At 31.5% G+C, this 11,821-nt stretch overlaps 1 protein-coding gene across 1 annotated transcript; it reads left to right on the plus strand.

Annotated features, from left to right (window-relative positions):
• Positions 1-2,384: 2,384 nt before the first annotated feature.
• On the plus strand, positions 2,385-4,456 carry LOC105784173 (probable glycosyltransferase At5g03795). Its single transcript, XM_012609974.2, has 3 exons — positions 2,385-2,858; positions 3,193-3,757; positions 3,926-4,456. The coding sequence occupies exons 1-3, from the start codon at positions 2,534-2,536 to the stop codon at positions 4,410-4,412; spliced, it is 1,377 nt and encodes a 458-aa protein (XP_012465428.1). The 5' UTR covers positions 2,385-2,533; the 3' UTR covers positions 4,413-4,456.
• The last annotated feature ends 7,365 nt before the right edge of the window (positions 4,457-11,821 follow it).

An 11,821-nucleotide genomic window follows, 5' to 3' on the forward strand; every position in this document is an offset into this window, starting at 1 on the left:
CCCATCAGTTTTAGCAAGTTGCAATACAAAATAACACAAATTAAAGAGCTGAATAATTCAGCCATTACATCTATCAAATTCAAATCCTAACAACTCTAAGGTCTAGTTACATTCAAGCTTTGATAGCATTACAAAATAATCAAAAGTAAACAAAAGAACCAAGTTGCTTCTGGTCCTGCTCGAATTCTTGTCTACTGCAGCTGCTAGTCTGCTTCTTGGCCTATTGTTGCATTGCAGTCCATGTTCAACAACAAAAACAACTCAATTGAATAATCAAACAAGGTAAACATAGTCTCGTTTGCAGTAGTAGTCGCCTCTCTTTCTCATGTTTGTTATTGGGATAAGCAATTCATAGAGATGCGGAACGAAGAGGGTCAAAACAGGGATCTCTACATCCCCAGAAAATGTTCAGCCATTAATCAGCTGATCACCTCGAGGGATCATGCTTCTGTTCAGATTAAAATGTTGGGTGCATAGATGAGCAACAACAACAGAAAAAGAAAACATACCCTACACAGTAAAATCAAAAGAAAAAGTAGCAAGACCATTAGTAAAACAAAATCCACAGGACCAATCACCTACAAAGCGAATCAATCACTTGGAACACACACTAGAATTTACAAGGCCTCAAATAATAGCTTTACAAGAATCAGGAAAAAAATTTGCGTTGCCTCTTCAAGGGGAATAGTAGGAAAAATGTAAGCAGGCATCAACTCAGTTTCATCAGGACTGATATGTCCTAATTCATTTGAATTTGAACAATCATTTATCCAGATTCATTTCGAGCCTAAAAATTTTTTTGGGCCCGGCCCATGATCACCTCTAACATATAGATATCTAGATTCATTTCAGATTAGTGCAAAATTATAAAAAAAATTATAAATTGTAAAAATTAAACTCCCTTTTGTTGTTTCATATTTATCCTTTATACTATTGTGTCTCTCATGCATACATTCCATACCTTTCATGGAGGCTAAGAAATCATCTGCAGATTTACTGATTTAGTCTAGTTTCTTCCCATTTTTGGATTAGCCCTGATTGTGTGAGGATGTTATGTGGAGGCCTTATGTACAATGTTTTCTTCAATGTTCTGGGATCTTCTCTTGCGTTGATCCTGTATGTGGCAACATCCTCTTCCTCCATATAAATTATTTATATATTGATTCATTTTTTATATTCTAATTCATTTAAATTTGGACAATTATTTATTTAGATTATTTTATAGGTGCATTTTTATTCATTTTATAATTTAATATATTATTTATATTTTGTGTTCTTGAATTTCTTTTACATTTTCAAATTTTTATATTTTTATAACTTTTAGTAATTTTAATAATTTTTAATTTTTTAAATTCTTTTTATAAATTTACACTCATCTAAAATGAATCTAGATAAATGGTTGCCCAAGTTGTCCTGTTCATTTTAAATATATATATATATATATATATATATTAATTTTAAATAATTTTTAATTTTTAAATATTTTACCAGTTTCATTAACAAAAGTGCTTAGTTGATTTTTTCATCATTGAAAACTCTAAGTTTCAAATTTTTTAATAACTTAATTGATTTTTAATTTTTTTGTAAGGAGTTTTTTGAACTTAAACCTAAAAAATATTAGCATGATAAATGCTTAAAATTTTATTAACATTCAAAAGTTATTATTATTTATTTATATGATTGATATTTCATAGAATGAAATAAAGAAATTAGATATGATATTGTGTTGGTATATTATATTATGTTTGAGATATTTTAGAATTAACAAAATTTAGAAAATTACTAAGAGCAATCCTACTTTTTCCGCTGCTAATTCCGAACCCTGTGTGTTTGTTCCTCGGTTCCCATTTTTAGTGATTTGTTTGGTAAGAGAATCAAGATTCAAGGGTTGGATTGCGAGTCCTGTTGACCATCATAATCTTCTGTTTCCTTATTTTGGGTGCTAAGTGTGTTGTGTTTATCCGTCTTTCCAGTCTTAATTGCGTACTGAGTAGTTGAATGCATGATATCATGCCTGGTCTGCGTTCCATGCTCATCCTCACATACATATTTAACTCTAATCATTGAAGAGAAGAAGGGGTGTTTTCTGAAACAAACCAGATCATAGTTCCAATCTGGATAAATTAGCATAAAAAACTAAATTAAAATACGAGTATTTATGATTTTTAATTCTTCTAGAAGACTTGACTCTTAAGAGATTACCTTACTATTTTATATTTTCTAGAAATAAAATACTTTTCATGTTTATTGTATTGATAATCTTAAATTAATATTTGTTGGTTCCTCGTCACTGTTTAATTAGTCAGTTCAAGAAATTTGTGTTTAATATTTAATTCATTCCTAAACATACGTTACATTTACTATTTTTTTCAAAAACAATAATCATTATTATTTACTCATTCTTGTTTATTTACACTTTCTTCCGAAGGAGGCAACTGAAACATCCAGTTCAGTTTATGTTGCCTCTGTTTTAGTAGCCCTGTTTTCAAACTTTGAAAAAGGTCAATATCTTCCTCTCAATCACCCAAAGCAAATGGCACATCCTTCAATGCTCCTCCATAGGCCTCTTGCCTCCCTCCCTTCCAGCGCCTTCTTCTTCCTTCCTGCAACTTTAGCTCTCTTTACTACACTTTTCATCCTCTTTTACATCTTCACAACTCCATCTCTCTTCATTTCCCATCAACATAAACACAACTTAAAATACCCACTTGGGCCCTCTCAGTCTTCCCCATTGACCCCAATTCTTCCCTCAAATGGGAGCTTTCATTTGTCAGCAAAGTTTCCATTCAATGATGTTTTTGGTGGTGAAGATGGGACTGTGAGTCCAGTGTCCTCAAGATCTCATTTTGGGTCAAAGGGTACGTTTAAATTTTTATGTTTAATAATGGGTATTTGTTAGTTCTTACGTTTCTTCTGCCATTTCTTGTTTTTCTGATTATTCACTTGAGCTTTGATCTTTGTATGAGTTTTGAGTTTTATTCGAATGTTCACCTAGTTTTTGTGGATATGCTGTCGGTGCATCGATGAACTTCTAAGAAACTGAATTATTTATAGTTATGGGCTCTGTTTATATTTGTTTGGCTTTCGATGTTTACAAGGTTTGAACATTCATGGGTGTAAATTAGAGGGGAAAAAAAGAGAGAGAGGAAATTACAAGTATTCAAATGCCTTTTTTTTTTTTTAACGGTTCAGGAAACTCCATGAACGACATCGATGTGTTCCGTGACGGAGATATCTTTCTGGAGGATTATCAACAGATGAACCGGAGCTTCAAGATATATGTTTATCCTCACCGGCGAGATGATCCCTTTGCACATGTATTCTTGCCTGTGGATTTCGAACCTGGGGGCAATTATGCTAGTGAAAGTTACTTTAAGAAGGCTCTTATGAATAGCCATTTCATAACCGAAGATCCGAGGAAGGCGGATCTTTTCTTTCTGCCTTTCTCGATCGCAAGGTTGAGGCATGATCGTAGAGTTGGTGGAGGCGGTATCCAAAGCTTTATCCGAGACTACATCTCCAACATTAGTACAAAGTACCCTTACTGGAATCGTACTGGTGGAGCAGATCATTTTTACGTTGCTTGTCACTCTATCGGACGATCGGCCATGGCTAAAGCCGAGGATGTAAAACTTAATGCCATACAGATTGTGTGTTCTTCGAGCTATTTCCTTCCGGGGTACGTTGCTCACAAGGACGCATCTTTGCCTCAAGTATGGCCGAGAACCGACGATCCTCCTACTACTACATCCGAAAGGTGAAAACACTCACTTCCTTGATGTGTTTGATCTGCTTTGGTTAAAAATGATTTCTGTGTTCTGTTTTTTAGTTTCTCTGAAATGATCAAAGCTTGAATTGAGGTCATTTCATAGTTGCTGAAGTTCTCGGTATAGTTGTTAATGGTACGTAACCATGTTTTCTACAGGAAGAAACTTGCGTTTTTTGCCGGAGCGATCAACTCCCCGGTACGTGAAAAGCTTGTAAAGTTTTGGAGAAATGATTCTGAGATCTATGCTCATTTCGGTCGGCTTAAAACACCATATGCTGACGAGCTCCTTGGTAGCAAGTTCTGCCTCCATGTAAAAGGCTTCGAAGTTAACACAGCTCGAATAGCGGATTCGTTATATTATGGTTGTGTCCCGATAATCTTAGCTAACTACTATGATCTTCCGTTTGCTGATATACTGAACTGGAAGAGCTTCTCGATTGCTGTCGTAACTGTGGATATCCCGTTGCTCAAGAAAATTCTTCGAGGGATAACTTCCGACGAATATTCATCGTTACGAGGCAATGTGTTGAAGGTACGTAAACATTTCCAGTGGCATGTTCCTCCTATAGATTTTGATGCATTTTTCATGGTGATGTATGAATTATGGCTCAGAAGAAGTTGTATTCGAATGAGTAATGACTAATGACAATTTGTCAAATTTTCAATGAATGCTTTTTTTAAACAAAATAGCATCAATAGAATTTTCAACAAGAAAATAGCCTACAGGCATGCGATGTGTTGATAGAGTGCTCGACTCTTAATTGTAGTGACCAGGGGTCAAAACTTACCAATATCAAATAAATAAATAAATACTATAAGAAAATTCAGGGTTAGAGCAGAAGAAGGTTGAATGGGGCAAGCTTGTTTGGCGTCATGGAGCCATGGACGATGGTAATTCAAAAATAGGTGGGATCATATTTTTCAAGTGCGATGACTCAATAGTATGGAAAGGAATACAGATGGTGTGTTGTTTCATGAGTTGGTTGGCAAGCTGAAAGGGAGGACATTGAATTCTATTGTTTTGGGGATTGCTTGGAATGCATATGTTTACATGGAAAGCAGCATGGAGGGTCGCAAGTCGCAAGTTTCTGAGCAAATACATGACAGGGAAAATAAAAGGAGATAGTCTGTGGTAAAAGTATCAGGATGGTTCCGTTATTGGGCTGATAGTTTCTTATAATGTATACGGGAATTGTACCATGCAGCGGTTACCTGCTTCTTTTGCGAAATATATAGCTAGGTATTTAACAAATTAGGAAATCTCAGTTAGATGACACAAGGCATAGTTGGTCATGCGACGGCATATTACAGTACCAAGTGTTAGTGCAGTCAAAATTCCACCGATTTTCAGGCTATTAATTTGCAGTTTTTAGATTCCATACATTTAATGCTGAATAACATTAAAAAATACAATACACAGTGAACAGTAAAAAATTCCATCGATTTTCATATTATAAATTTGCAATTTTAATATATTACGTAACAAATAAGCTAACATTTAAAAATACACTACACTGTGAACAATAAAAAATTCCACCCATTTTCATACTATAGATTTGCTATTTTTATATTACATAAACAATACAATTTAATGCATAATTGTCGACGCCATTTTTTTGATAAAACGGGATCGACTTGGATTTTGAAAATGAAAACAAAAACGGGAGTCGCCACCAATCCTTTTTGATGAGGTGTGATCGGATCACCTCGAAAAATGGTTGTTTTTAATAAACGATTTGATTTTATTAAAACAACAATTTTTGGTCCACGAAATTTAGAAAAATCGGTTCGGGAGTCGGTTACGTACGAGAAAGGATTAGCACCCTCGCAACGCCCAAAATTGGTACCTAGTTGATTAACTAGTGTCTTAGTGTCGAAGATTGAAAACTTTGAAGAGTTTTAAAAATGCGACCCTTTAAAAAAACTCGAATAACCTGGGTTGGAATTTAGGATTCTCTCGTTCTGAAAGAATATCACATCCAGCGCGTTAGGATACGATACTTTAAACCCTCGAAACCAAGATCACCTTATGATTTCCAAAACCCATACTTTGAAATTTTAAGAGGATATTTGGCTATTTGGTCTAACGAGAAATCGAAACCCAGCACGTTAGGGCACGTTTTCTCGAATTTCCAAACGCAAAATATTGCCTTATTTAAAAAATCTTTTTGAATAGTCGCGAGTACAACACTTAAAGGCATACATTTATTTTGTTTGGGAGTAAATGAAATGGATTATATTGAACAACTACGTTGAAATATCCACGATGCAATGACATGAAATAAAATATAATAGCTCACACGGGACATTAATACATGAATATCATATTATACAAGTGAATACCAATGATATGAAAGCGAATAAACGAATTAAAGTACACACATGGCAATAATCTCACAACATTCATCATTCAAATACAAACATCGATAAACAAAGACTAATGAATTAAACAATAATTTAAAAAAGTATAAAACAAATTAAAATCAAATAAAATGTAAAAAATAATTCTAAAATGATAGTGATGAGGTTAAAATAGATAATGCAAAACAAGAAATTTAAGGTTAATAATATACAAAACAATTTTAAAATGGATGATATATATATATAAATAAAATAAATGATGTACATATATATATATATATAAGTATAAGATAAGTAATTTAAGAAAAGAAAAATCTTTGAAAATAAAAACAAATGAAGCATTTTAAAATAAGTAAGTTTCGTTTAAAAAAGGTATATAAAGCAATTTTAAAGTAATAAAACAATTTTAACTAAATAATACATAAAATGAGTTCAAAATAAAAAAATGGTAATTTAAAGAAAACAGTATAAAACAATTTATAATAGTTAACATGTATAATACATCTTAACAATAAAATAAAATAAATAATAATAAAAGCAAATCAATATACCATATAAAAAATTTGGAATGTCATATAGAAAAGGAAATTTAAAATAATATATATAAACAAAAATGGTTTAATATAAATAATATGTAAAAAATAACAAAACTGTTTAAATGAAATAATATATATAAAGAAAAACTACACAGTTAAAAAAGCAAAAAAAAATGAAATCAAAACAAACAAGAAAACTAATAATAATAAACAAAAGCAATTTAAAAGAAAAATAATAAAAATTTAAAGAACCAAGGATGAAATTGGAAACAGACCAGAATCTGGGGGTTGAAACTGTAAATAAATAAGAGGCATTAAGGGCCAAGGTAGAACGCGCTTTAACAGTGAGGGACTAATTGGGAAAATAATCCATTCCCTCATGCGCAACGTTCAACGTGGGCCAGATTGGAACGAATGGAAAATCACGCGGCCCAAATAAAAAGACAACAGGGATCAGATTGGAGCACAGAGCGAAAGCGGAGGGACCCCGCGCGCAAATATACCCTTTACCACAGAAACGCGCGGATCCTGAGGATGGACAGGTCGGTTTGCGGGTCAGGGCCAAAACGACGTCGTTTTGGCACCTGAACCCTAGTTGCAAAACGGCGTCGTTTTACTTAGTGTACTTAAGCAAAAAATTTTCATTCCAGCCTCTTTTTTTTTTTTTTTTTTAAGTTTCAAAACCTTTCCCCTTTCCTTTTAAACACCCGATCCTTGGGTTTTTTGGCCACCGGCCCGCCACCGCCGTGGCCACAAAGACCGGTGGCCGGCGATGGAGAAAAAACTTTTAACCTCGACCTTGGAGCATCCTTGAGGGCCAAACCCCTCAACCCCGAAAAAGAAAAAAAAAGAAGACCCTCAGCGCCCTTTGGAATCGGTGGCCACAACGGAGGGGAACCTTCCGCGGGCACGATCACGGCGTTCCTCCGATAAGTCCCCTTCTTTTTTATATTATTTTTGTTTATAAAAATAAAAAACAATAATAAAAATAAAGATAAAAGAATAGAAAGATTGAAATAAAAAGAGAATCACCTTAAAACTTTGTTTTTTGTTTTTCTTTCTCAAGATTCGTAAAGAAAGGAAGAAGTGTTACAGTGCTAGTATTCGGCTTATATAACCGATTTTAAAATCCTTAAACTTCTATTTTTTGTCATTTGTGATTGTTTCTTGCTGTTGTCCTCTTGCTCTTTATTTCTCTTGCAGGCAACAGTGTGCGTGGAGGAGGCTACGGTGACAGTAGCGGTAGGCTAGCAGGGTAGAGGCCTAAGGGCTAAGGGTGGCAGCAGCAAGGCATGCAGCGCTAGAGGCTTAGGGGCTAGGGTTTGCTGCTGCTGGATGGGGTTAATTTTGGGTTGGGGTTATGTTTGTATTTGGGTTTAGAGTTATTAATTGGGTTTGGGTTGTTGTTTGGTTGTAATTGGGTTAGGTCTAGGCTAGGTTTGGTTTTGGTCTATTTGGGTTTTGGGCCCCGAGTCAAAATTGGGCTTGTACAATAATATTAAGAAGAATTTTATATGTATCTTCCAAATTAGGTAACAAATAATGCGACATAACAAGATACTAATACAAACCTATATCTTTCCTTATAAATGATAATTTGGTCAATTTGTTTAGCAAATTATATATGTTTTAAAATATATATTTTTAATTAAATATTAAATATAGATATATATTTTTAAACCAAATATTTTATTAATTTTAAAATACAATATTCTTTTAATAAAGAAAAATCTTACATTAATATTAAATATGTTATGTATCATCCGTCTTTAATGAAAAAAATATCGGCTATCTTATACGAAGATAATGCAGCATGTATAACTCAATTGAAAGATGATTACATCAAATGTGACAGAACGAAAAATTATTCTTCACCCATGATCTTGACAAGAAAGGTAATAGAAAAGTTCAATAAATTCGTTTTAGTGATAATTTAGCAGATCTTATTATCAAGGCATTGCCAACTTCAACATTTGATATACCACTACACAAGATTGGAATGCGTTGGCTTAAAGATGTAATGTGATGTTGTCACTAGGAGGTGTCAAAAACATGTTGCACTCTCTTCCTTTAACCAAGGTTTTGTCCCACCAAATTTTTTTGGTAAATATTTTTAACGAGACAACTTGTAATAGGAGATTGTGTATTTTTTTCTTTAATTAGGTTTTTATCCCACTAGGCTTTTCCTAATAAAGTTTTAACAAGGCACATTTTTCTTTAATGGACATCTAATGGGAAGTGTCGTGAAATGAATATCCATATAGCTTTCATAACATCCAAGAATTCATTTCCTTGTAACTCTTGTAACCCTTAAAATTTTATAACGTACCTAAATTATAATTATTAGAGTTTTGTAACCTATGGTGGTTGAGGCCCTATAAATAGAGGGCATATATAGGTTTTTTAGGTATCTCAAGAAAAAGTAGAATTATCCTTCCACTTTTGTCTCTACTGTTCTCTCTTAGGGGTAGTTTAACAATAGTTTAACAATACTTTCGAAAAGTGTTGTGAAAAAAATGCTTTTGAAAAGTTTGGTTTAAGATTTGAGTGTTTAGCATTGTTGTCAAAAATATTTTTGAGAAATAAAATGTTCATTTTAGACATGATATTATCAAGTAACAAATATGCACTTAAATCATGTTCAAATTAGTTAATATTATTATATTTTAGTAAGAATATAAAAATAATTTATTATAACTTGTTAATATTTTAATATATGAAATATAAATTTTAAATATTTTAAGCAATAAATATTAATTATTTATAAAATTTAATTAGAGTATATAAACTATATTTAAATATTTAAATATAATCATTAAATATTTTTAATTAGATATTAACACATTTGTATTATTTTAAAAATATTTTTTATTTTAATTAATAATTTTAATATATTTTAATTAAGCACCAATAAAAAAGAATAGAAAAGTACTATGTTGTTAGAGGGTAAAAATAATTAAACACTAAAAGTGTTTTTGAGAGGAAAAGTAAAAAATTCAGCCAAAACTATATTAAACCATATATTTTAGGTTACAAAAATATATTAAACACCAATGTCACGATGAACAAATTAGAAAGGAAAAGAAAAACTGGTGAAAGAACTTCAAAAACTTAAAACAATAAATAAGATTTACTTAATAAGAGATAGCAAGAATCACCATTTCTTGTTTTTCTTTTATAATTTTTATAATGTTTTACAATTTTAATTTTTTTATATTTTTATAATTTAAGAAATTATGTCTACAATGTATTAGGAGAAATGAATGTCTAAGTTTAAATGAATTTAGACTTCCATTAGTCCATATTCATTTTGAGCTTATTTTTAGTTTTTTTAATTTTTTGCAATGACAACTAACTTAATAGTTTTAATGACCATGAACATTGTAAATCAAAGAACTTAATTGATGTGTTTTTAACATTTGAGGACTTGTTTGATTTTTTAAAAGTTTAGAGGCTTCTTTAACTTTTAAACCTTAATTTTTGTATTGTATTTATTAAAATTAGGGTAAACTATACCCGATATCACTAAATTATTAGTAAGTTATGGTTTGGTTACTCAACTTCAAAAAGTTACAAAATGATAATTAAACTGATTGAAAGCTTTCATTTGAGTTATTGGGTTGTTAAAATCGTTGTCATATGTCCTATGGTTTGCACTATTTGCACCAATTGAAAACTCTTCTTCCCCTACTCTTCTACAATTTGTTTTTTTTTTCATAAAACAACTTTATATGTCATGAATTTATGAACCAAAATCTAAACGGTTTTCTTCTCTGATCATCGACATTGACCACCAAATTGACTTGGATCCAATGTATGTTTTTTTACTCGTCGATGGGGACTGATTCACCATACCAATCTTTGAACTTTGCTTGGACCAAAGCGTAGCTTTTTGAAACTTGATGATCAAAGCGTAAACTACTAATAGTTTAATGACCATGGGTGTAATTTACCCTAGAAATTATTACTTTCGAGTAGACCTGTCGCCAAAGACCTGGCCGAAAAGTGGGAGGGTTTGGGCAAAAATTTAGGCCTGAAAAATGAGCTTGGGCAAAAAATAAGGCCGGTTTAAAAAAACAGGTCAAGCCTCAAGTAAGGCTTTTTTGGCCAAGGCCCGGCTCGACCTGAATTAGCAAAAAGATAATTTTTTTACTGTTTTCTTGCTATTTTGCTGCTATTTTCTTGTTGTTTTTTTTACTATTTTGCTACCATTTCACTATTATGTTTCTATCATTTTGTTGTTATTATTAATTTGGTTATTGTATAACTATTATTTTATTGCTAATTTTGTTACTATTTTAGAGACATTTGCTTGTTAAGTTACACTGATTGTATTAGTGCTATTTGAGTATAAATATTTTTTTAATTTATTTTTAATTTGTTGAGAAATATTTATTTTAATAATTTTTTTATTTTTAATGTATTATATATTTAAAAAAAATTTATATAAAAAGAATTAATTCGATCGGACCGAGTTGAATCCGAATTTTAACATTTCTATTCGGACCAAATTTAGACATTATTTTAAGTCTAATTTCGGGTCGGGCCGAGTCGAGCCTAACAAATGAAATTAAAATTTTAGTAAGGCCTGACCCGACCCATAGGTCTACTTCCGACATAGTTAAGCATATTTTCTTCGGCATATTTTAATAATGGTTTCTCATGAATGGACTGAGAATTGAAGTTGGACAAAGAAACAAATTAAACAAACAAAAAAAAAAGGTATTGAAATGGATTTGATTAATCCATGTTGAAATTAAATTATTTCCTTTTCTGAAAATTGATGACATTTAACTTTTTTTCTAAAAGCTCAAAACAAAAGAAAGAAAGAAGCAAAAAAGAATAGTTTACATTTAAATACGTATAATTTAAATACTAGTTGTCGATTTTATTATTCCAAAAATATATATTTTATTATTGAAAATGATTTTATGCAGGATATAATAAAAGATACGTTCTAAAAATAATTTGAAGAAGAAAAAACCCTTTGCATAAATCAGTGAAAAACAATGGTTGAAAGCATCCTCATAAACCACGTTTTTTTTCCCTTTGAATGAATGGAACTATCAATTAACCTGTAAATTAAATCATCAAATAAACTATATTAAACTCATTCATTCAGAAAAATATTCATTAGGAAAAATCTGGGTTCTTA

This window comes from Gossypium raimondii, chromosome 13, assembly GCF_025698545.1.
Source record: "Gossypium raimondii isolate GPD5lz chromosome 13, ASM2569854v1, whole genome shotgun sequence".
Classification (NCBI taxonomy): Eukaryota; Viridiplantae; Streptophyta; class Magnoliopsida; order Malvales; family Malvaceae; genus Gossypium; species Gossypium raimondii.